This window comes from Amborella trichopoda, chromosome 13 (genome assembly GCF_054954075.1).
Source record: "Amborella trichopoda isolate Santa Cruz 75 chromosome 13, AtrichopodaSantaCruz75HAP2 v2.0, whole genome shotgun sequence".
Lineage (NCBI taxonomy): Eukaryota > Viridiplantae > Streptophyta > Magnoliopsida > Amborellales > Amborellaceae > Amborella > Amborella trichopoda.
The window spans coordinates 47,117,862-47,145,174 of NC_142348.1; the positions used below are offsets into that span (position 1 = coordinate 47,117,862).

General features: G+C 35.5%; 2 protein-coding genes across 3 annotated transcripts; both read left to right on the top strand.

Annotated features, from left to right (window-relative positions):
* Positions 1-386: 386 nt before the first annotated feature.
* Positions 387-9,114, top strand: LOC18438305 (uncharacterized). Its single transcript, XM_006848491.4, has 7 exons — positions 387-864; positions 3,082-3,209; positions 3,318-3,503; positions 3,614-3,712; positions 3,826-3,897; positions 4,901-5,017; positions 7,765-9,114. Exons 1-7 carry the CDS (start codon positions 585-587, stop codon positions 8,902-8,904), a joined length of 2,022 nt encoding a protein of 673 aa, XP_006848554.2. The 5' UTR covers positions 387-584; the 3' UTR covers positions 8,905-9,114.
* Positions 9,115-15,820: 6,706 nt separating this feature from the next.
* On the top strand, positions 15,821-26,286 carry LOC18438306 (protein NRT1/ PTR FAMILY 4.5). 2 transcript variants are annotated; one of them, XM_020669945.2, is made up of 6 exons: positions 15,821-15,902; positions 16,026-16,104; positions 16,273-16,490; positions 16,863-17,312; positions 20,034-20,158; positions 25,039-26,286. In XM_020669945.2, the coding sequence occupies exons 1-6, from the start codon at positions 15,900-15,902 to the stop codon at positions 25,868-25,870; spliced, it is 1,707 nt and encodes a 568-aa protein (XP_020525604.1). In that variant the 5' UTR covers positions 15,821-15,899; the 3' UTR covers positions 25,871-26,286. The 2 variants fall into 2 exon arrangements, with proteins under 2 accessions (XP_020525604.1, XP_088712808.1); XM_088856682.1 differs by lacking the exon at positions 25,039-26,286 and adding an exon at positions 21,995-22,304.
* The last annotated feature ends 1,027 nt before the right edge of the window (positions 26,287-27,313 follow it).

Genomic DNA, 27,313 nt, shown 5'->3' on the forward strand with positions numbered 1-27,313 from the left:
CATTGTACGTTTACTGCCGGAGAGAGAGAGGCGTGTGCTAAAGCTACGGGGTAGTTTAGTTTTTTTTTTGGGTTGGGGGGTTATTTGCATAGAAAGGTCGTTGTGGGGCAAAATTTGGGAGAAAAGTTTAGCTGGGGGTTAGTTGTATAAAAAGCATATTTTGATTTTGATTTTTTTTTTTTTTTTTGTTTGTAGTTTGCCCTTTATGTTTTTTAATTTTCTAAGTTTGAAATCCATACTAACTGTATACAAAACCGTCCAACCGCTCCAAGGCTTTGACCGGTTCGAATCGGGACCGGTCATGATAACGCTGCCGCCATCTGCATAGGGTTGTGAAGCCAACCACATAATAATAGGGTTCCGGAGCCTGTCCAACTTTTCCAACTATTTCTACCATCCTCACTGAAGAACAGCCTCAAATCTCCATCTCTCTCTCTCAATCCTTTTGCTTTCTCTATTTCTAGATCCTTCTCTCTCACTCTCTAAACCCTCTCCCATCTCTGTATCCTTCTATCTCTAGACCTGAGATAGCCTTGAAACTCATAAAACCTCTCTGAATCCTAGAGCTTGAAGATTCAAGAACCATGGCCGAAGAGACGTTCTCTTCAAGGGCGGACAGCCACAAGCGGAAGTTCGATGAGCCCCCACCAGCTCCTCGCAGGCCCACCGGCTTCTCTGCTGCCCCGCCTCCGGAGCAACAAACGGGTTCATACAACAGTGTCCCCCCGCCGATGGACGAAATCGCTCTAGCCAAACAGAGGGCCCAAGAGATTGTTGCTCGCCTTGTCAACAGTGCGGATGCCAAGCGTCCCCGCACCGATGACCCATCTGAAACCCTAACCCCCTCCAATGGCTTCCTAACTGGTTTGTTCACATACATACACTCTCTCTCTATATTTTCTCTTCTTTTTTTTTTTTGTGATTGTTGCCTCTTTATTTCTCCATCTATCTCTCTAGGTATTTTTATCTCTATATGCTTTGTTCTGTACCTCTTTGTTTGCTGTTTGCTACCTCTTTGTACCCCTTTATCTGCTTTTTATCTCTGTGTTGTCATTTTTTCCTCTTTATTTTATATTTGTCATCTCGTTCAAGCTTCCTATTTGCTGTTTGGTATGTCTTCATTTTTCTAATTGCTAGCTGTGTTTGCTATTTGTTGCTAGGTTTTTAACTGTATTTGCCAGTTTTTCTCTATTTTCTGATTGTCATATCGTAAGTTCGAGTTGCTTTGTATTTCTCTCTATTATTTGTTATCTATTTCTGGGTCTTTTTTTGCTATATTCTTTTCTTTCTGGATCTATTATTTTTACTCTCTTTGCCCTCTCTTTGTAGACATTTATTTGCTCTCTATTAGGTCATTGCATCTTCGTCATTGCATCTTCCTATCTCTCAATTTGTTATTGAATTTGTCTCTTCCTATCTCTCAATTTGTTATTGAATTTGTCTCGCTTTGTCTTTATGGCAATTTCCTGTCATGATTACTGTCTTTGTTATTGATTACGGGCATGGACAATACACAATGATAAAACACCTGGGCTTCTGCAAGTATAATTTTCATGGATTTTATGGGAGCTTGATATTTATTTTTCTATTATTTGTAGAATGCTTCGTTTGGGGAAATAAGAATTTTTAGGGTTTTTGTTTGTATGTATATCGCCCTTTTCCTTTTATTTTCTGAATGCTAACCTGAGCATTGGAGTTTCTAGACATCAAGTCATGCCACCTGCCACCCTGACAGATTATTCATTGTTTGATTGTTTTGCTCTGTAGCGTGATTAAGGTGGACCCATTACCAAATCTGGTCTCTTGAAGATAATCTGGTGTTATGAAGATTTTAATATGGTGTCTTGAAGATAGTCTGGTGTTATAATTTTTTTTATATGGCATCTAGAATCTTTTGGATTTTTCTGTGTGCGTATGTGTTAGTGATTTAGTGTCTGCTTCCAGCATTAGGATATCGAGTTGGCCAAACTCTCTCTCTCTCTCTCTCTCTCTTTCTCTCTCACTCACTCACACACACACACACACACAGAGGTTACAACCGGGATTTCTAGGATGTGCTTGGCTGAGTGTTGGTATTAAACCTAGTTCAATTGGGTATTGGTTTGTCATCCCTCATGTGGTGGCCTTGGGAATTCGATGTGATTACATTTGAAGTTCTAATGTTTTTTATCCTATACTTTTCTCTTAGGTCATGCTGCTTGCTAATTCAGTTTCCTTGCGATTACGTGACAGGGTTTCAATAGTATGACGGATTTAGACATTTTGAAGTGACTGTGTTGTGTTTGATATCTGTAATAAGAGTAGAGACTTCTGTTTGTCTGCATCTGCTCATCCAACTTTGTGCGCTAGTCTTTTTACAAGGTAGTTGCTAGTCAAAAGAAAAAAAAGAGTTAGAGATCCATATGTGATGAATCATTCAGGGGAACAAAAGGACAAAGATATCTGTATATTTGTATAATTATATGTAACATGTAAAGTTCATTCTTTCTCTTTTCTACATATTCATGCTATTTAGATGAATGAATTTTGGAAAACGTTGATTCACATATTTTATTTTATGTTAGTATATGGTATAGCCCTGAGCATATGGTGGGCATTGTGTAAATGATGCTTTCTGCTGGTACTAGCTTCGTGGGCACCTAAACATGGACAACAACATGCCATTGTATTTGTAGAAAGTATTCATGATGATGCATAAATGATTTCATTAGTGGGGGTTCTTTATATTGTGGGGGCAGGTACACACGATACTTGGAGTTGGAAAGGTCCTCTATTAACAAATTGTTGGATATTCAACTAGGATTTAGTTTGTAAGAGGTGAATGTCTTAGTCTCTTAGCTGGATGGTATATATGGTGCTAATATGGAAAATCCCACTGGTCTTAATTCTGTACTTTGGAAAGTTCATCAGATACTCTTCATGCTATCGACATCTCCATCTGTTATATTTTTACCAAAACCCTTATCCATATTATTCTGTTATGTCATTCCTTATTCTTTTTGCATAACTCTTCCGTGCTGACAATTATATGTTCGTTTTTATTGACAATTTCTTGCTATTGATTTTTTATATCCCTTTCAGATCTTTCACAAAACCCCCCAAGCCAGCCAATGGGGAACCTTCAAGTCAACCCCACCGTTGCAGCACAACCAGCTTCTTACTATGGTTTTCAGGGCACAAGTAAAAAGATTGATATACCGAATGGGAAGGTTGGGCTAACATCTCTATTGATATCCCTATGCTTCTTTGATTTCCACTTGTTACTGACACTTAAGTGGATTCTCATCCTTCATATTGTTGCTTTCTCCTGTTTACAGGTTGGTGTTATTATAGGGAAGGGAGGAGAAACCATTAAATATCTTCAGCTCCAGTCAGGGGCTAAAATTCAAGTTACCAGGGACAGTGATGCTGATCCGAATTCTCCAAATAGACAAGTAGAACTTGTTGGTACTTCTGAGCAAATCAGCAGGGCAGAGCAGCTAATCAAGGATGTGATTGCAGAGGTGTGTTTGCTCTGCTGAACTTTATAATGGTTCCTTTTCGAATTCATTTTTTTATTAATTTCATTAGCAAGGTGTTTTCTTATTGTCTCTATGGCTTTCTGGTGGATCAGGCAGAAGCAGGGGGCTCTGGTGCGCTTGCAGCTCGGGGCATCTCTTCAGTGCAACCGGACGGTAGTGAACAATTCGTGATGAAGGTTCCAAATAACAAGGTAATATTCTGGATCTTGTTATCTGCTCTTTTTTTGGTTTCTTTTGGGCTAGATGGTGGTCTTTTTGCGGAATTTTAGACGTGTTTGAATTGATTGACCTCTGCCTTATCTAGGTTGGACTGATTATCGGTAAAGGGGGTGAGACCATAAAAACCATGCAAAGCAGGACTGGAGCACGGATTCAGGTTTGTGACCTTCACCTTTTAGTTGGAAATTGATGCTGTCAATTATTTTGCTAGCCCTGCTTTTATTAAAAAACAAAATCATGTAATTGGTGAAAATTTCCTTAGATTTAGTGTACTAATTGTTTTGTTGGTATTGGCATCATTGTTATCCAACATTCAGAGCTTTTCATTATGACTTTGTGAAGCTTTTAGAAATATAAGCTAGTTTTGGGTACTTTAATCGGTTTTGAGAGATCTGGAGTCGCACCCACACAATTGTCTAGCCATTTGTTTCCCAGACTCTTGGGCTCATGTAATGGTGCATTTCCCTGGAAGCCCGAGAGCTGTTTTAACTATATTGTTAATAATTTCTGCTCGATATTTCAATAGGGTATCATGCGGTTATTGGCTCCTATGCTTCCAATTATGGTGAACTTCACAAGATTTCTGTGCAATATCTGTTTAGCATTTGATGCCATTCTTAGTTCTTTAAAAAAAACACATTTGATTGCTGCCTATTCTCCTGGCCCCACTCTTCCTTACAAATTTAGCTTCCAAAGATAGAATTTGCTGTTCAATAATTTCCTAAAATGTCACTGTCATTCGAATAGCATCTGGCTGACCTGTCAAAGAGCAATGGTCTTTTCAATTATTAACAAATATGCTATCAAAAAAGAAAAGCCGCTTGTTTATTTGGATTTGATGTATTCATGGTTGTTCTCCTGGCCCCACTCTTCCTAATTTAGCTTCCAAAGATAGACTTTTGCTGTTTAATAGTTGCTCAAAATGTCACTGTCATTTAAAAAGCATCTAAGTAACCTGTCAAAACACAGTTTTTTTCCATCATTCACAAGTGTTTTGTCGAGTAATGTTTCCCCTTGTTTATTTGGATTTTGATGTACTCATGTTTTGTTCGTTGGCTTCTGAATATGTCCTGATCTACTATGCTGTAGATGATGTTTCTGTTTTCTTGTATTTTTGCATATGCTTAACTAAAATTTATACATTTTTGTGTGAAATGCAGGTGATACCATTGCATCTCCCACCTGGGGACACATCGACAGAAAGAACAGTTCAGATGAATGGCACTAAAGAGCAAATTGAAGCTGCTAAAGAATTAGTCAATGAAATTGTTAATGAGGTATGCGTTGTTGGATTCTGCATGAATACCTGGTATGCCTGGTGATATCTCTTTTATTATTCATACTTGCATGTATGCTTTTTGAAACCTTTGTTTAGATAAGCATTCTTATGGATGTGTACATGAAATGGTGCTGTAGTTATGTATCGTAAACACTAAAATGGTCATTTAGACTAGCTATTTTTATTCAAGGTGTATGTGTTAGATCTTGGTCTTTTGTATCTATTTTGTGCCCTGCAGGATATTTGTGTCAATGATCTCTTCTTTACGTTCTACTGAGATTTGACCATGGTGGAAATTTCACTGCAAGTGCTATGCATATGAATGTTGTTGGCATGCTCTCAATATTTTCTAGTAGCACTAATTCATTGATTGACTGGGTGCCATTTTTGTTATGGTGTAGTGCCCTTGCCTCCTAGTCTATGGGCATCCTGCATTTTGCACTTTTGTGAAATGTGAATTGTACATTCCTTTATAACGGCAGGCATTCTTCTGTTCTTTCTTGTTTTAACTCCCTGTTTGTATGAAATTCAAGAAACTTGATTTTGATCATTCTGTCTACTATGTGAAGTGTATCTCTAGAGTCCTACATGTCGCATTGCCACATTTTTATAAGCTTCGAGTTTTGTCAGGATGTAAGAACTGGTTTCTAAGGTGAGTTTGGAAACGATATACTTGATGGACCATATATCTACCATATATTACTTTTTGCAATTGCTCTATGTTCCATATTCCTAGCTGCAGGGTCGTCATTTGGATGCACACATGTGTGCCTGGAATTTTGAGAAGTTATGTTAGTTGCAGCAATTTGAAGGAATATGAACGGTACAACATCTGCAATGGACATTATATTTGTTTCCTTCTAATCACCAAACATGTAATTATTACTTTTGGCTTTTTGGTACACTTACCTTATATATATTTCCAGTCATTTGTGAGGTTTCAGATGTTTGAAGACCACATTTTTTGCTGCATTCTTTGTGTACACGCAACTGCCAACAAGGGCTGTCACGCAACTGCCAACAAGGGCTGTCTAGTTATGCACTCTGATAGTCAGATATCATAGCATTCACTTTTATATTTCTCATTTTTTATTTGGTGTTCCATCGACATTGTGTATTTTGCTGGTCTTAACCTTTTATTAAACCAACTATATCCACTATTGCTCTTCCTACTAGTGCACGGTCTCTTGTACATGATCTACGTTTTGTATTTAGATGCTTCTATTGGATTCTTGTCGGCCACAAGTATTTGACGAGGAGAAATATTGAGGGTTGTGGCCATCAACTCATTTAGTAAGTCTGTGGAGCAGTTGATGTCTTGTTGAATATATCTCCTTTGCCAATTCCATTATTGAATTTGCTTCAGCTATTAATTGATGGATTATTATAGTTTTTATGGAAGCAAATTTACTCAATTATTTGGAGCACTTAATGGATTATAGTTAAGTGGCTTCGAAAATTCCTCTATGGCATTTTGTTGGTGGTAGGTTAGCCAGAACCATATAAATCAAGTGAATGTAAGCTCTATTTCCCTGTTTTCTGCTCAGTTTCTGAATCTGCAGGATAAGTGGGCTGCTAAAATCCATTCTTCAATGTTCGGTCTTCTTGATAGAAGCAGGTTTGCGTTAGGTGCAGATGTGCTACAATTTTCTGTGAATTGTTTGGACTTCAAACATTTTTGTGAATCCTGGATAAGTCAATTCACGTATACTTGTTTAACATTGCTGGATATGTTAATCTTGCCTTGGAATTACTTGAAGGGATCGTGTTAAGCAGGAAGTATGTTGATAGCCTCTATAGAAGTTAGTCTAAAAGGTTTGGTTGGTGTCATATACATTTCTTCGTCAACGATGAGAATATATATGAAATAATTTCTCGTTTGGTTCTGGTTTTTGTCAGTTTCTTATGCTCGCACTTGTAGAAACTTTACTCAAGAATCATTTGGGATTTTGGGATCCAGCATTATTTGTTACTAACCACAGGGTTGGCTTGATGAGCATGTTGGTGTTCCTTTGTCTCTGATTGACTAGGCAGAACTATATTTCATGCCAAGTGCTGGTATGGTTTTGAATATCCCAATGGTATTACTCTGTATAATTTATACTCCATTTAAATATCTGTTGAAGATATTGTCATAACTAATTCCTCTTGGAGACTACTATTGAATTGGGATAATTAGCTTGTGTGGAATTTCACTCAGGAGAGATGCTCTTTTTATAAAGAAGCACCACTGGATATGGTTATTTTGAGCGCATCCACAGGAAGTGTATTCTCACTTGGGTAGGGTTCACTATGAATGTTATATATGGATCATATTTTAGTGTTTTAAAGGATTGAATAGTTACTGCTTCTATCACTTTCTTGTTGAATTGTTTCTTTGTAAATGGAACTGTATGTCATATACTTCTTGAGTTGCTTGTACGAGTTTTGAATCCATGATTAGTTAGTGGGGAAGGATGAGGATTTGCTGATTTGTCCGTTGTATGAAACCCCATTCAGTTAGTCCAATGCAACAAGGTGAGCATGTCATTTCTTACTGCCTAATAGAGATTAGATCAAATGAATGTATCCTTTTGGTTAATACAAATAGCATCTTTCCGATTCTCTCTTATATGCGTAGGCCGTCTTAATTCTTGGTTCTCACTAAATTCATCTTGCCTCTTGTGTTAAATGACCACTTTCTCTCACTAGTCTTGTGACACTGTTTACTTCTCCACCTCACTACTCTTTTGCTCTCTCTTGCAGACCCGCCCAAGAAACCCGACAATGTCAACAAATTACTTGCAGCCAGGTGCCTACCGTCCACCTCGCCCCCCCTACAACTGGGGCCCTCCAGGCCCTCCTCCAATGCAACAGCAGCAGCAGCAACCAGGCTATGGCTACACACAACCCGGACCCTATTCAGGCCCACCTCCTCCTTACATGTCCCAACCATATGCTGCTTCTCAACAATACGCTGCCTATCCACAGCAACCCCCTGCCGCCTATAATTCCTCTTGGGACCAAACTACCCCTGCCTCAAACCCAACACAGGCCCCTCAACAAGCCCCAGGTTATGATTACTATACGCAACCCGGCCAAACCACAGCACCCACTGCTCCTGACACTAACTATGGTTACACCCAACAACCCCCCACTTCTAGCGCACCCTATGAGCAATCCTATTCTCAACCCTCTAGTTATACACAACAAGATGGCTATAACACTAACCAAGCTCCAAACCAACCTGCAAGCCAGGCACCATATGACCAGACTCAGGCCTACTCTGGACCCAATTATGGCCCGCCTGGTGCACCAACCCAGCAAGAGTCAGCTCCATCCTATGGAACCCAGGGCTCGAGCCAGGCACAACCGGTCCAGCCAGTGGGCTCACAACCAGGTTATGGTGTTCAGCCTCCACCTGCTCAAGGTGGGTTTCCATCGAGCCAACCCATGGCTCAGTCAGCATATGGGCAACCAGGTCCTTATGCTCAGGCTGGCTATGGACCTCAGGCTCAAAAACCACCTGCATATGGGCCTGTTGCTGGAGTAGCTCAGCCTGGGTATCCTACCCCGAGCCCACCCGCTCAGTCAGGGTATGGACCTCCTGCTCCTTATACGAGCCCTGCCCCGCCTGACCAGGCTCACCAAGGTGGATCAAGTTATGGGCAAGCGGGTTATGGTGGGCAACCTGCTTATGGGCAGCCAGGCTATAGTGGGCCACAAGGGTATGCCGGTGGTGTTGGCGAAGGTTATGGTGGATATGAGCAGAGGCCATCGAGCGATAGGCAGCCAGCATCAGGTCATGGGTATTCGCAGCAGCCACCTCCTGCTTATGGTGCCGAAACCGGCAGTGGTGCGAGCAGCACTCCAGTTGGGGTCCCAAAGGCCTCACCTCAGAGTTGAGGTGGTCTCTCTCTTATGACTTATTCGCGTCTTTCTTTGGGTGTGTGTGCTTAGCCTCTGTCTTAGGTTCGCGTGTTTTCAGGTTGGTGTTGGGATTTTCGAAGTGTTCATAAACTTTGTGGATGATCAGGATTCAGGAAAAGAATTTTATCCTGTGCTTTTGGGTTTAGTTTTCCAGTTAAGAATTAAATGGAGTGCAAAAATTTTTCATGCGGGCTGAATTGCATTTCTACAATATGTATAAAGCATCTATCATAAAGATTGATGCAATTAGGTTGTCCATCTAAAAACAATTATAATTAACGGTTCAAATGTTTTTTTAATATAAATATTATTTTTAGTTTTAATAATTTATTTATTTTTTCATATTCATAATTTCCATATTAAAGATTATATATTTTTTAAAAATAAGATCAAATTATATTTAAAAAATATATTTATTGCCAAGCCGTGGGCTGGCCGCATAGAAATCGTGTCCAAATGTTATTGGAGGAGGGCATGCGGAAACTATGAAAAGAAGTTGGGTGGCATGCAAAAGCGGTGAAAATGTTATTGGAGGCCACGCGTAAACGAGTGGCTTGGTTCTTTATCCTATTTATTTTTGTATCAAGCCCTCAAGTTTGGAAGTAACTTTCGTTAAGGATGAAAGTATCCCTTTCTATATTCATCCCAATCCAGATTCATCTTCTCTTTAAAAAATTTGAGAGTATCCCTATCTAAATTCATCTTCTCTTTAAATTTTTTGAGAATATCTCATCTTCTCTTCAAAAATTTTGGGATGGTATCAATTTGTAGAGATAATTTCAATTTGAAATTTGAGACATCGTGAGATAGTTTTTCTATTCAAATAATTTGTGTTTTTTCTCTCCAAATATTTTGAGATAGAAACTGTCTTTAAAAGGTGTATATCTAAAATTTCAAATTTGAATAAATTTTAGAGCAAGAAACTATCGTGAATGTTCGAGGGTATTCTCATCTTTAAAAAAATAATATTTTACTTGGATGTTTGGATATAAAAATGAATGGTTTTGGGGTTGATGTAATTAAGAAAATATCAAGGGTTGCATGCCAAGAAAGCAGGCGCTTTGTACAAACCTGACCCTTTTTCCATTTTAAAGAAATCTATTTTTTTGTTTTGTTGTGTGCACACGTTCATACCCAATTTCTTCTCTTTCTTTTTAGTGGCAAGATTGCTCATGCTTAAAATTTTGAAAATCCGAAGTTTTTTATCATGAGAACTAAAAAAAAAAAAATTCAAATTTTCTCAGAATTTGAAGTTCTTTATATTGATAAAACTCTAAAAAATTCAGATTAAAAAAATATGAAGTTTTCTATGCGAGTTTTATCAACAGGGAAAAATTTTGGATTCTCAAAATCATAATTTTTTTTCTTGATATTTGGGGTGTACATTAACATAAAAAACTTCTTTGAAAATTTGAAGGTTTTTTGCTGCTAAAAAAACCATAGATTTTCAAAATCTGATTTTTTTAATTAATGCATTTAAAGAAAACTAGAAAAGACTTTGGATTTTGAAAAGAGCGCAGTTAGCATGTGACCAATCTTGCACATGAAGAAATGTGGTGGGTTTGGCAATAAATGTATTTTTAAATATAATTTGATCTTAATTTTTAGAGAATATATAATTTTTATCATGATGAAAAAATAAATAAGTTTTAAAAATTAAAAATAATAATTACATTAAAAAAATATTTGAACGATTATTTAGATGGACCACCTATTTGTGTCCATCTTTAAAATATATGCTTTGTACCTCTGGATCCTACATATTGTACAGATGAGTTATATTAACATAAAAACTTATAGACCTTGGAATCTCAAATTCGAAGGGCATTTGGGAAAAATACAAAAAGAGGATAAGAGGGGGATACAAGTGTAATATTTAACATTTTCAGGGGGGTTTTTATTGAAGAAAAGTATATAATGAGACTATTTGCCTTTGATAGAATGTGGTCATAATTAATCTTGACTATTGTATGTGAAATTGGGTGCTTGCATTTATTTTATTGATCAAGCTCAAAGTTCAAAAGAAATTTTTTCGAACTTCGTAACATATCCAAACTATTAGATTTCACATCGGATGATTATAAGTAACTATGTTTTTGTACCAAAGATAAAAAATCTCATTATATAAAATCCTTTTTTAATAATGATAAATTTAACGGGATATTTTGCTAAATTCTCTTATTATTATATATCTTAAGTGAGATCGATCTTCCATAATCTTTCGACATCTATTCTTTTCTTTTCTTTACTAAAGCATATTGTGATTTCTTAATTATTTTTCTATTTTGACCTTTTATTTTCTGAAAATTATTTCCAACTCTTTTATTAATAATTACCATTATGCCCCTACCCTACCCCAAAACCCGTGCAGTAAAATAAAGGAAAAACCTTCCTGTGATAGGAGTTACAGTCATGCTTTTTCAACACAATATTTGCCTATTATGGGAAGTCTCAAAAATTTGCTTTTAAGTTCTATGCACATGAACTAAAAGCCCACTATAAGCGCCAGAGTTGTGTAAGAATAGAGAGAGTCAATTCAAATTGAGAGAGGGTGAGAAAATCTGGTAGAGAGAGAGAAAATGAGTTTAGAAGGTGTAAAAAAAAAAGGGGAAGTGAGGTCACGGTTGAAGTGAGCACTCGCTTGTAGTTTTGACGAGCAATGTGACCGTTGAGTTTTTATTAATCAATAGACAAACACTACCAATGTGACTGTTGAGTTTCTATTAACCAGCATCCAACGGTTATCAACCATTTATCAACGGACAAACAGTATACACATACGTAAGTTTTCTCAACGGTTAGTATTAGAGGCATTGGATCACTCGCACAAATGCCCACCACCATCAAATGCACCATTTGGATCGGGGATACGTCCCTTAAGAGTAGGGCGAGTCTCAAGCCCGACCCGTACACATGCTTGGGAGAGGATATAGCTAATGCACTAAATTGCCACTCACGATGGTGCTGTAGACTTAAATATGGCCCCCTCTGAATTTTAGTGTATGTTTATTCCCTTAGGTATATTTATTCCCTCAAGTAACCTCTTTAATAAATATTCTAACTTAAATAAAAAAAAATTCTTAATTGCACCCTTTAAATATTTGAAAAAGATAGCCAAATTCTTAATTGCACCCTCTAGATATTTGATAAAGATAAAGTCTCGAGATTAAAAAGAAACAATTAAATTGTTAGGGAGTGGGATCTAAACCTTTGAAAAATAAAAATAAAAATTTTTTATTTGAGAATAATCATCTATTGATTCTCAAGTAGTTACCAAAATTTGAGATTTAAAAAATCCTCCGAAGTACGTGATGTGATCGAGGAAGTAACAGTAAACTATCCTCACGAGTGAGCATAGTATAACACACTTAAATATGAGGAAAAGAATACACATAACTAATCCTATTGCGGCTATTAATATAGGTGCGACAGAGAAGGAGGAGATAACATATGAAATTTTTAACAAAAGTTTCTATAGAGCCGACGCTCTAAACAATCAAATTAAACCCTACCTCAAAAATTTCACTAGAGTAGGTTGTTTTGATGCGCAAATATCTTCAAATTGATCATCTCGACATTAAGATGCATGGATATGAGAAAAAAAATAGATTTTAAGTTTCGAAAATATGGTATTTTGTAACGTATTTTTGGACCATCAATTTTCAAGTTTCATAGATCTATAGATCTACAGTATTTTTGAAGTTTTAAAGTTTATAAATAAAGGTGAAAATATTTTTTTAGTTTATTACAAAGATTTTCAGTATTACAACCATATTTCTCGATACTATTTGAAGGTGAGCTCTAATTTCATTGTTTAGAGCCTAGGCTCTATACAAACAACACTCTTTATTTTTTATACAAAGAGATCACATTCATTATTGATCATTAAATTTGAAACTTGAGAGTTGAGGACGTACCATTGTTTAGACACAAAGTACAAAATAAAATTGTTCGAGTGTCGTGACTCAGTTTCATTTATTAGATCTAATAGCTAAAAGTAATTTGTACCATCCTTGTACAAAAAATAAATAGTCGCATAGTATATATGTTGAGGATTGATGCCTTGTATTATGAGGAAATAGATCTATCAAGGTGGAGTCAAAAAGACGATTTCGGAGGGCCGTTAAAAGCCCGTAGGGCTTGAGGGATTCGATATATTTGAAACTTGATATATATTCGTACAAGGGTATTTTGGTAAATTGTACCATTTATCTCGAACTCGATTTATATCGTTGCGATTGGGGGATTATCCGAAGTTAAAGGTTAAGGGACAAACACAAATCTCTTTGTAATTAGATAAAAACAGAGAGGCATGAGGAAGAGAGAGAATTGTAATCCTATTCTCTATTGCTAGTAAAGAAGCTCTAATCTCCCGTAGACGTAGACACGTTGCCGAATCACGTATATCTTTGCGTTGTGGTTGATTATCTTTTTCTTTTGTATTTTTTTCTTCTTTCTTGTTTTTTGTGGATTGCTTTTTGTTTCTACAATATAATCCCAATATAAAGTAAAAAGAATGGACCTTATTTATGTGCGGCCAAACCTTCATGTAGAAATGCGGGCCTATTGATAAATTTATTTTTGAGATGAAATTTTGAACTTGATTTTTAAGGGCACGTAATATCTAACATAGAGATCATGAATATGAAAAAATAACCAAAAGGAATTAGATTACTTTTTGTTTTATTTCTTTTCTTTTTTTTTTTTCTTCTTTTTCTTTAATAGGTATGTGCCTAATTGGGTAAAAGCACTTGTTTGAATTAGCAGCTCAAAGAAACCAGTAACTTTGATATTTCCCAGGAAAAAAAATACAAATAAAAATAAAAATAAAAATAAAGGAAAGAGTTTACAGATTAGGTGGAAGATATGAACTGGTTAAAAAACCACAAGCTTTCTTAACTTTTCTTAGGGAAGTTGACAACCATGTATATGACTGTTGGAGCTAACATGAAAATCAACAGCAATTGACTACATTCATAGGAATGGAGGCCCTCACCTACTTTATTCTTTTTAAAGCATAAGAAGAACTCTCTCTCTTTCTCTCTTCCCTCTCTCTCTCTCTACTTCCTTCTGTAAGCATAAGAACTTTCTCTCTCTCTACTTTCTTCTTTTGTAAGCATAAGAAGAACTCTCTCTCTCTCTCTATCTCTACTTTTGGTCAGCAATGTATTTCATTAATCTATAATTTAATAACCTGAAAGAGACTATCCCCTATTTGGGGGGAGAATCTGAAATAATGCTCATTTCAACCAAACCCCTTATTCATCTCCCTGGACTTTGTTTCTTTTCTTTACGAAACAACTGCTCTATTCATTTTTTTTCTCTCTTCACAATTAATAATTAAGATTCTCTCTCTCTCCCCTCAAGCACATGTCCTGAGTCCGGACACGGTTTTTATGAGTCCACGTAGAAATGAGTCACCTATTAAAAATCTATTTTTGAGATGGAATTTTTTACCTAATTTTTAAAGACATGTAATGTCTTATATGGAGATAATGAATATGAATAAATTAATTAATTTTAAAAATTAAAAATAATAATTTGATTAAAATAACATTTGGAAAAGTTAATTTCAACTGCTTTTAGATGGACCACCTATTTACATTCATATTTAAAATAGATGCTTTATACCTGGGGGGCACTGTAGAAATGTGGTCCCGGCCGCATAAAACAATTTTCCTTTTTGTTGCCCTTTTCATCTGATTTAAGCTTGAAGATGCCCAAGAACAAAAGGGGTTGAAATTTGATGCAAAGAGCCACATCTCCAATCCAACGGTGTAAGAAATCCCTATAATAGCCTAAAAATTTATTTGTACCCCTAATTGTGAAATTCAAAGCTTCAGGATTGGTGCTGGAGAGAATATATAAACATTTAAAAACCTTAAAAATGAACGGGACAAATAATATTGTCTTTAGGACTTAAAATCTTTTCTAATTCATATATCTCAATATTATGGTCACCAAAGAGGCTACCAACATAAAAACAAAAAAAATTGGTGGGTTTTTAAGGGTACCAGTATAAAATTGGTCCATTGTATACAAATTTTCGATAGATTTTTAAGAAGTATTTGGCTCAAATTATTTTTTTGAAATATTCTGTTAATATTTTTATAGGGTACGGTTTCTATAAGGTTGCAACCTTAAACAATCCAATTACAACACACCTTAAAATTTTATCATAACATGTTATTTTGTTGTAAAAAATTATTAGTATTATTTTAAAATCTATTTTCATATCTAATCAGAAAATTTTAAATTCCAAAAATAGTTAAAATCAAGTAGATCTATAAACATATGAAAATCTTGAAAATGGATGGTCTAGATAATGTGTTGCAAGATGCACAATTTCCGAACTCAAAATTTTTTTTTTTTCATATTCATACATATCGATGTCGAGATGATCAAATAGAGGGTTTTTCAACATTAAATCAACCTTTCCGATAGATTTTTGACGTGCATATCTAATTCTCATTTTAAAGTTGCAATCTTATATAATAGTTTCTATATATATATATATATATATATTATTATATTATATCGATGTTGCATTCTCTTTGGCCTCTCTCTCCGTCTGTTTGTGCGTGTATGGCATACACTGTATTGTGTGTGGCCTAACAGGGGAGCACAACGACAAACAGATAATGGCAACCCATAACCACAGGGACTAATGTTATACAGCTCTCTTAAAAGTCTTAAACCATACTTATAAATTCATACAACTCTCTGAAACCATATTTATAAATAAATGATGGCCTAAAAGTTGCAGTCACCAACATAAATACACCATTTAAATACAAGAACGGTCAAAGGAATCTTGAAGTATCATGCGCTCCTTCTTCTCTGCCTAACAAAACAAAAGTCAACCACCCCAACTGAAAGTAATCCTGTTCTATATATACATATAGCAATGGGACTCAAAAAGCAGGAACAATAAGCTTTCAGCTCTCTATTTTCAAGAACAGACCAAAACAATGGTAAACCCTAAATCTTGATTTGTTTTTCTTTTTAACATAACCCTAAATCTTGTTTTCATTCCTCTTTTCTTATGCCAAATTTAGTTATAACTAACTCTCCTTCTCTAAACGTAATGTGAATAGGGTATTTGCAGAGATGGAAAGGCCCAAGTTTTGCAGCCTAAGAAATTGGGAGGAAGGAGAGCTGTTCTCTTTGTCTATGGTCATTTCTATATCTTCTTTGAGAATTTCAGCTAAATTTAACTAGTGTATACTAGTATTTTCCTCTCTAATTTTTAGATAATTCTCTAAATTTGGTGAAAAGTTTTGGATTTGGGTTTGGTGGTATCACTTGAACTCTGGCTTTGCGTATTTTTTTGGGGTTTTGCAGCCATGGAAGCAATGGAGAACATGGCATTCATTGCCAGTGCAGTCAGTCTGGTGACTTATTTCAGTGGTTACATGAATTTTGATCTGACTAAATCTGCTAACACTCTCACCAACTTTATGGGGACTTCATTTCTTTTGCCTATAATGGGAGGATTCATTTCTGATACCTTTCTCTCAAGATTCAAGACATGCATTATCTTTGGGTTCATAGAACTCATTGTAAGTTCTCTTTTGATCATTTTCTTAAAATCAAAATGGCCAATTCTGGTCTTCCCAACAAACCAAAGGAAGCCTACTCTCTCTCTCCCAATAAGCCATTCGAGTGCATCTGAAATAAAATTGACGTGATAATATAGTTGAAGTGTAAAAACATGTTGTACAACCTACTCGGCTAAAACTCGCCTTACCTTACCCATAAGGCTCGGCCGAGTTTTGGAACCATGCTCATAACAAAGTCTCACATCCCATTGGCATCTTCTCTCATTTTCCTACACTAATTCATTTTACAAACTGTTTAAACAGGGGTATGCTCATCCCATTCCCATCTTCTCTCTTTCCTACACTAATTCATTCTACAAACTGTTTAAACAGGGGTATGCTCTTCTTACAGTGCAAGCCCACTTCGATTTCATGAGGCCGAAGATGTGCCCCATTTTAGGCAACAATTCTCAGAGTAATTGTGAATCAGCTCATGGTGGGCAAGCTGCAATTCTCTTCTCTGGGCTTTATTTGGTAGCTCTTGGGACCGGCGGCGTAAAAGCAGCATTACCAGCTCTTGGGGCTGATCAATTTGATAAGAGAGATGAGAGAGAAGCGCCTGATCTTTCGAGTTTCTTTAACTGGTTCTTGTTCAGTCTCACCATTGGAGCTTCTTTTGGGGTGACCTTCGTGGTGTGGGTTAGTGTGAATCAAGGTTGGGAATGGGGGTTTGGGATCTGCACTGTGGCCATTTTGCTTGCGATTTTCTCTCTCTACTTAGGCAGGTCGAATTACAGGGTGTATGTGCCGGTTGGGAGGAGCCCTGTGCTGCGAATTTTGCAGGTATGAATGTGTGTGTAAGAGAGAATATTTACTTGGCTCGGTAGTTGGTCTTTGCCATTTAAGTGTGCGAGTTCGAGTGGACTCGCTTGACCAACACAAAAAAATAACAAAAATAAAATAAAAATTTAAAAAATCAAAAAAATTGTTTAAAATATACGAAAAAGTGAAATGCCAACTAAGCTATAAACAATATGAAAAATTCAAAACAAAAAAAAATGTAAAAGGATATAATTTCTATAATTTTTTTTATGTAGCTAGGAATTCTAAGTAACTTGGCAGAGGATTCGAGCTTCAAGAGAGAGAGTGTGTGTTAAATAATTTAGAAAAAATATTATCATCATCGTAATTTTTTTTCAATTAATTGTGATCGACTAGTTTAGTAAAACTATACTTTTTATAATTTTTTTATATACCAAGTCTATACCTAAGGGTAGTTCGTTGCCAAAGCCGTCAATGAACCAAGTTTATACATAGGGGAGTATAATAACTTTGCGCATAATAGTTAGGGGCAAGTCGACTCGGTGCTGGTGGGTGGGCAGATTGAGCCGAAGACCCCTCCAATTTCACGTAGTTCGAACCGGCTTTTTTGTTTTATGTTTTTTCATTTTTTTAGTAGCTAGGATTGTTCCAAGCCGGTTCATAACCAGTGGCTAGCTGATTCGACCCACCTCTTCGGTTTTTAAAATACCAATAAGCAAAAAAATTCTATACCAATATATTGGTGCAATATGCTAGTATAGGATTTTTTCTTTTTAGTAATGTTTGCATTTGGGTTTCAAACGGTCTTGTAGTAACTCCTCAACCATTTGATGTGAACAATGAATGCTCTTCATTGTTGCTCTCTTTACTCAAGTGCATATTGAGCTGAATTTTGTTGGCATCAGGACAGTTTAAAGAGTTGATACTAAATTATTTGAAGGAAAAATTTTATGTGAGTCAGTGGACGCAAGCCCACGAACATTCATCTTTAAGATGGACGTTGTGTGAAGTGCATTAGATCAAAATAACTTGTAAGAAAAAAAGAAAAAACACATTTTAAATTTTAAATTTTTTTGCTTTCTTTCATATTCATGTTCACCTTGGGCTAGATCATGATTCCCTAAAAATTTGGCTCAAAAGTCCATTTTTAAGATGGATTTTAAAGAGGGGGCGCATGTGTACATATGAGTTGTCGGACTCAACAAAACCCTATCCTTATTTGAAACCTAAAATTCTAACATGGTTTGCTTTTTCTTTATAAAGTATGCCCATAAATAGTTTACCCGATTAAGCTTTGCATAATATGGTGGCATTTGGTGTGCATTGCGAAGTGCATCCTGAACCATCAATGGTCAAAGATGGAGACTAAATCAGTCTCTCTCAGTCCATCAACCTTCCTCTGGTTCAAAATGGTGGTTGATGTGAGATGTAGGTTACAGTTGGTACGCTATATGTATCACAGTATATAAGTTTTACATACATAGGGACTACTGACTATTGAATCAATAAGGGGTTTGGTCAAATTAAAACCATTTTAATCACCAATCAAATTAGATGGACATGATTCTAAACGTATAATGTTAAAAATATGAATAATATAATATATTATTTAAAAAGTTATTCAATTTTGTTTAGCTAGTCAAATTGGTCAAAACTGACAGAGTGGAACAATTAAAATATTTAAAGTTTTTATCAAGCTTCGAAGTAAACCTGATTTTTATTTTGAACCAGAAAGATCAAGGCACTGGCTAACCATTTGACCAATTGGAATCTGCTCTTAATAACTATGACATGTAGTGGTACTACATATGGATCATGGAATATTAGAGATAGAGAACAATATTATCACTCATAAGTTCATAAAACAATGGGTTTATAATTGTCCACTTAACTGGTTCGATCGTCATCATCACTATCATTTGAGTCCTATCCTAAATATTTGAGGTTGGTTGCACAAATCATGTTATGCTATTCTACTCTATCAATGGTCATACCCTCAGTCAGACTGAACGTCTAGAACACCCTAACATGAGCATATAAAATAGGTTTCGGATTCATGAAAAGATGTGGTAAAGTTCTATGCTAGCCGCCCTACCTAACACAATCCTCTTCTTTTACCCGGGCTTAGGACCGATATGATCGGCTTGGGACCAGCCACATCAGAGTTCCATTAACTTGTTGGATATGAAGCGAAAATATGGCATTCCAAAATGGTGGGAACTACTTACAACACCGCATACATAGAGATGAAGTTATCGCAACCATGTTGATCAAAGTGGCAACGGGTTGGGTCTGGACCCGAAAAACTATTATGGGACCCAGTCCCAAAAATATAATGTGGGACCTGGACCCCAACCGGATTGGATCCGAATAAAAAATTAAAATATCTATGTAGTTAAATATATCTTAATATTTTTTCATAAATTGCGAAATGTGGGACCCGGACCTGATCAAACCCAGACCCAAATCCGAAGAGTGTTCGGGTCTAAGATTTCAAACTGGACCTGACCTGTCGAGTAATTTTTCACTAATACTTGGACCTGGGTGGGGTATAGCCATCGGGTCTAGGTACATGCAAGAGTTCAACTATTTAGTAGGTTACCTATATATTTTTTATTTAATTTTTAAAATAACTATAGAAATCCACGTGACCATGAATTGAAATAGCTGAAAAAAGATAAAATTGATAAATTATCAAAAAATTAGGTGTATTTTGATTTTTTTTTTTTTCTCAACGTTCAGGTGTTTGTGGCCACTGCTCGTAATTGGAGACTCTCAGTGCCCAAAAATTCAGGAGAATTGTATGAATTGCATGACAAGGAGGCTGGACCGCAAGGTGAAACCCTAAAAAGGACAGACCAGTTCAGGTAAACATAAAAAAAATTGTTGGAGATACAATTGTACTATTATTGTAGTAAATAAAACATGTTTTATTTTGAAGCTTTACAATTTGGAATAAAGAGCTCTAGTATTTAAAAATTCTGGAAATTAGGTGTAAATAGTTTTAAAATCATAAAAATACAATCGAAAAGCATAAAATTTCTTGCAAATATTTTCCGATATATATTTGATCTTGAATTTTTTTTTTTTTTTTTGAGGCACATATAGAGGCTGATCTAAAATTTTTTTTTTGAGGTTAGCTAGTTGAAGTGATTACTTCCCAAAATTTGGGATCCTACAAATTTTATAAGAATGTGTTATACCCGAACGGAGTAAATGGACAATATGTTTCAATTGGAGCCAAAAATATTTTAAAAGCATACTTTTTTTGATTTTGCTCTGCTATAATTATTATTAGGAATTGTATACTACAAGGCCTTTAGTTTTAGTATAAAGAAGTCAAAATTATTATTTACCATTAGATGTGAAATCGGATAATTAGGGGTACGTCATTAACTAAGCACAAAAGCTAAAATATTATTTCTCTAGGTTTGAGACATACTTTAAGCTATGGGATTTTATATGTATTGGTTAAGGGTAATTGTGACGTCTTATGGTACATAATCTTATCATTTATCAACAAAATAGGGATATGTTAGAGCTAGTTATTTATTTGTACAGAAAAGTATATAATATGATAATTTGCTTTTAGTACGTCGGGGTTGAAATCATCTTTGGCCATTAGATATCAAATCCGGTGATGGGATATGTCATCGATAATACTCAAAGTCCAAAAATAAATTTGCAAACTTTATGTTGCGCTCTGGATTTCTCATCGGCTAATCCAAGTGACATATGCCCTTCTGCGTTGACATTTTTGAAGTTAAAATTTAAATTCAAAATGCAATTGTGGTCGTCTATTTTTTTCAAGCCAAAAGATATTCTACTCATGTGCGAGTAGAACTTCATTTACTCCCTCGGGTAAAACTCAGCTTAGAATTAAACCTCAGGACTCCGAACTTTGGGAATCTAACCTCTTCAACTCATAGATTAACCTCAATAAAAAAATTTCTAAAACTTTTTCTAATTGCACCCTCTATGCAATTGACAAAAAATAGTATCTCGAGATTGGACAGAGACCATCCAATTTTTAAATAGAGAGATATAAGTATTAAAAAAACTCAAATTTCAATTTTTTTTTAACAATTAGTAATTCTTAAGTGGGTCCCAAAAGTCTAGATTGAAAAAATCCTCCCAAGTATGTCTTCTGACTAAGAGAGTAGAAGTAAACTATACTCCTCATGAAGCATAGTATACATGCTTTTTTTTTCGATTTTAATTTGAACAATTACAAGGTGTTTGCGCATAAATGTCAATTTGATGGTAACTCAATACCATCCCATACGAATTAGCAACTTTGGCCAGAGGCATGGATATACCAGCGTTTGACTACTCAGTCTGAGTCCCGATAGTGGGATATTAAAAAGAAAACAAAAAGAATCATAAAAAAAAATTTTAAAAAAAGATTTTATTTTGTGATATATTTGTTTATATTTTCTATCATTTTTGCTAAAGATTGGAAAGTGTTTTTATTTTTTTATTTCTTTTTGTAAATACCTATTTTTATATTTTCCATCTTTTTGGATTTTTTTAATATGCCCCCAATCACAAGTTGATTTTTTAAAATTTATTTATTTACTACTTTTTTTATCCTCATTTTGATGTGTTTTGTTCAATCCTACTTGAAACATACGTTCTTTATTTTTCTGGATTTTTTTTTGTATTTGTATAAAATTTTAACCTTTTTTTTTTTACTGCTACAGTACTCGGCATTACTTGGGCCAAGTACTCGGATCGGGCATGGGCCTGAGTACCCGCCCCAAGTGGTTTTGAACACAGGGATATACAACTAAAATTAGGGATTTAAGGAGCCATTAGCCTTTTTCTTGCCCCGGAAATCATCTCATGAGGCATACTCGGACAGGGTGACCTTGCAATAGGGGACTCACATTATTTACACGAGCCTTCCAATAAACATACATATTTCGCTAGTCACATGCTCCAGCTGGCCCTCCAAAAAAAATATAACAAACTTTTTATGGGATAATGATTAAGTGATCTTATGGAACCAAATTGTATTGTTCGTCATGCGAGAAAAAAACATTAGAGGAATTTTTTTGATCCAAAATTCTCACAACATCTTTAATAAATAAATTTGAGAGGAAAAAAAAAAGTTATGGAGCCAACCCAATAGCTCCGGTTGGCCTCTCCAAGAAAAAATATAACAAACTATTTATGGGATAATGATTAAGTGATCTTATGGAACCAAATTGTATTGTTGGTCATGCGAGAAAAAAACATTAGAGGAATCGCTTTGATCCAAAATTCTCACAACATCTTTAATAAATAAATTGAGAGAGAAAAAAAAAAAGTTATGGAGCCAGCCCAATTGCCACTCCACGAGTAACAAAGGACATTTTATTTGATGGAGGAATGTTTTTGGTCTTTCAAGAGCTTACAAAAAAAAAAAAAGACTATCGTATTTCATCGCACGGTGAATCGAAGATGTTTTGAAAAGTGATTGTATACTATAAAACTATGGGAAAAGTTTATATAACGTTGCAACCTTAAATGTAAAATCACATATGCACCTCAAAAATCTATCGGAAATGTTATTTTAATGTTGAAAAAACCTTCTAATCGATCATCTCGACGTTGAGATGTATGAATATAAAAAAAAAAAAGTTTTTGAGTCCTGAAATAGTGCATCTTGCAACACATTATCTAGACTGTCCATTTTCAAGATTTCATATATTTATAGATCTACTAGATTTAAACCATTTTTGGAATTTAAGATTTCTAATAAGGTATGGAAATTGATCTTAAGATAATACTAAGAATTTTTAATAACAAAATTACATGTTATGATAAAATTTTAAGGTACGCCTTAATTAGATTGTTTAAGGTTGCAACCTTATAGAAACCATACCCTAGAACTATTTGACAGCTCTTACAACTATCTAATGGGAAAAGTTTATATAGAGCCGAGGTTCTACACAATCAAATTTGAGCCTACCTCAAAAAAATTCACTAGAAGAGGTTGTTTTGATGCCCAAATATCTTCAAATTGATCATCTTGACATCAAGATGCATGGACATGAGAAAAAAAAAATGGATTTCAAGTTTTGAAAATAGTGTATTTTGTAAAACATTTTTTGACCGTCAATTTTCAAGTTTTCATAGATCTGTCAATCTACACTATTTTTGAAGCTTTAAAATTTATAAATAAATATGAAAACATATTTTAAGGCTATCACAAAGATTTTCAGTAGTGAAACCATATTTCTCAACACTCTTTGAAGGTAGGCTCTAATTTGATTGTTTACAGCCTAGGCTCTATACAAACCGCGCCCCTATCTAATTTAAAATAAGATAGATTAGAATGATCGTAACTTTCTTGCACCAAAAATAAATGGGCAAGCTTTCTATATTTCTCCTTCCAAATAAAATTTATATACTTCCCCTTTTCCAACCGTCCATTTTGAATGGAAGGCTAAGATTGCCCCAATCACAATATCACGTCTCTACACTATTTTATTTTTAATTTTTTTTATAAACTATTTTGATACCAAATTTTGGACATCCAATGCTCTATTAAACTCGCACTAGAGAAAAATATAAAAATAATATTTTCAATAAAAAAAAGACCAAACTACCCTTGAAATTTTCAAGGGGTATTTTGGTCATTATATTTTATTGAAAATTTATTTTTAATATTTTTTGTAGGTGCGCCCCAATGAAAAGGTGACACATTATATTCATACAATTTTCATAAAAAAACTAAACGTTAGATCTAAGATCAAACGGTGAGTGGCTATCTTGATCAAAATTGGACGGCTGGATAGTAGGGGAAGAATAGATCTTCTTTACTGTAGGAGAAGTATAAAAACCTTTTTCAAAATAAATAGTCGCTTTGTATACTTTCTTTCGAATTTTTTCGGGTCGTAAAAGATCACCCAAGGTGTTTTTACACTTGAAACCAAATGTTACAATTTGATGTATTAAAGAGCTGACATTATCAGCCGTAGCTCCGCATCGCACATTAGTAGGAGACATTCGAATTCTACATCTCTGTATTTGACCTAAATTGTCTAAATTTAGGACCAGGGTTACATTGGTTTAGATCCATCAACCATGGAGTGTTTTGATGCATCAACCATTAAAAAAGAAAAGATACCAAATTTTGTAAAGTCTTCACTAGGGGTGGCAACGGGCCGGGCATAGGCCAGGCCAACTTTGGTCCAGGGCCGGTTCGGACCGGGCCAAAGGGGTTCAGGCCCTAGCACTGTTAGGTCCGGGCCAAAAACAAATGAAGAAAATAAAATAGGAAAAGGAGGGTCGTGCTGGGCCAAACCAAGCCAATCTAGCCCTAGCCTGGCCTTTAGCCCTCATGCCACAATTGAGGCTCAAGCCCTATTTTTTTAGGGAAGGGCAAGCCGACCACCCAACCCATTGCCAGCCTCCATCTTCACTGACAATTTTGTGTAGGCTAGTACTCTTGTACATCACCTGTGTTAATTAATAGAGGTTATATGCTAGCATCAACAACAAAAAGATGAGATAGTATACTATTAGATCATTTATCTTTTAGTACAAGTAGGTTACAATTAATCATGAGTATCATATGTTCAATTAGATGGCTTGGGGTACGTCATAAAATTCAAAAAAAAAATAGTTGGGATTTTAGTTTAGGTACAAGTACATTTATAACTATTTGATTTGAAATTTGATAGATAAGAATGATGGAAATGGTTTCTTTGTATACTTTTCCTAGAAAGATCCTTAGCGCCCATTTCTTTTTTTGTAGGTTCTTAGACCGCGCGGCTATCCCTAAAGACAGCATCACACACACGACACACCCTTGGCACCTTTGCACAATGACCCAAGTAGAGGAGACCAAGATTCTCATGCGCATGCTCCCTATTATAGCCAGCACCATCTTCATGAACACTTGCCTGGCCCAACTGCAAACCTTCTCAATTCAACAAGGAGTGACCATGGAACCACACCTTGGCAAGTTCAAGGTCCCTGCCTCCTCCATTCCTGTCATACCTCTTATCTTCATGGCTATCCTCGTCCCCATTTATGAAAAGGTCTTCGTCCCTGTGGCTCGCAAAATGACAGGGATCCCGACCGGTATCAGTCATTTGCAAAGGATTGGGGTGGGCTTGGTTTTGTCCATAATCTCTATGTCAATTGCTGGGGTCATAGAGACCAAGAGAAAATCAGTTGCTATAGAACATAACATGGTGGATACCAACAATATCATGAATCCTTTGCCAATGTCTGTGTTTTGGCTAGGGTTTCAGTATGCCATTTTTGGGGCAGCTGATATGTTTACATTGGTGGGGCTGCTGGAGTTCTTCTACAGTGAGAGCTCAATAGGGATGAAGACTTTGGGGACTTCAATATCTTGGTGTTCTTTGGCATTTGGGTACTACACTAGCACAGTGGTGGTGGAGGTGGTGAATAAGGTGAGTGATGGATGGCTTGCTGGTAACAACTTGAATAGGGATCACTTGAGTTATTTCTATTGGCTGTTGGCTGGTTTGAGTGCGGTGAACTTTGGGAATTACTTGTATTGGGCCAAATGGTACAAGTACAAGAGTGTGGTGATCCCAAAAGAAGATGATAAGTAAGGAATCGACGCAACTGGTCGCCCGATCCTTTCAAATAATCGAGCACGATCATCTTAACCGCATCAGGGATGAGCTCAAGGATATAGGCAATGAATGTTCTAGTTGGGTTTTGGATGTAGCAATATGTTTTGGGTTTGTAGAGTATGCAAGATGGATTTTGAGCTGAAGAAATATATGTTTTGGGTTTGTATAGTATGCAAGATGGATTTTGGGTGGAGGAAGGAAGAGCCCTCAACCATCTTTTGTTGTTGTGGACGGTCGAGGAGCTGCTAGCAAAATGTTTTAAACTAAACTGCTAGATTAGTATACTTTTCATATGTTCAATGTGGCCCTTGTCTTTTTTCTTGTTCTTTTGTTTTTTTTTTTTGGGATGTTAACATGGGACCTGATAAGAATGGAAATCAATAGTTATGGCAGCCCACCATCCTAACCACCTATGCTTTGAATCCTCTCTCTATGGCATGGGACAAATGTCTTGCCCCCACTATGCATTATTTTGTTGGGGATCTCTCATGTCCTAGCATGGACTAATTTCCTCTCTCCATTGTGCATTATTTTGTTAGGTCTAAGCAATGGTTTAAAAAATGGATCGGTGCCCCTGGGCACCCCAAAAATCCATTCAGATCGGTGAATCGGTGATCCAGATCTAGAGTCAGCCAAATAGGTCGATTGATCCTTCAAAAAAATCCCAAAAAATTATTAAAATTAATTATAAATATTTTTTTTTAATAATCCAATAAGAAATGGGGATACTGCATGATTAACTTTCATTTTTTTTAATCAATATGCGAATATTGAGATTTTCGTTCCCTGTATGAAGATTCTCATCAAATATTTATTAAAATCTAACTAAGGACAATATTATACTTTAAAATTAGAATTATTGGTATGCATTTTCTTGTTTTATCATTATTTTACTATACAAATAAAAATAAGTTTGAAATTTGTCTTATAGTATCATCTAATTTAAAAATCTAAAAATTTAACAATAAATTAGGAGAATCAGCCAAATAAGCAAATTTTGTCTCAAAATATTTTTAAAAAATCATTATGAATATTTAAAAATAGTATTGTTTTAGTTTCTAAAAGAAATTAGTTACCTTAGTCCAACTAAGCCTTTATACCCAAAAAGGAAAAAATTTATATAAGGTTGAAACATTAAAATGTAGAACTATGGATGCACCACAAAAATCTATTGGAAAAAGTTATTTTAGTATTGAAAAACCCTCTAATTGATCGTCTCAATGTCGAGATGTATGACTATGAAAAAAGAAAGGATTTTGAGTCCCAAAAGTGATACATCTTATAACACATTATATAGACCATCAATTTTTAAGATTTTCATATGTTTATAGATCTACTTGATTTCAATCATTTTTAAAATTTAAAATTTTATAATTAGATATGAAAATAACTGGAGGTGCTCTTTAAATGGATTGTTTA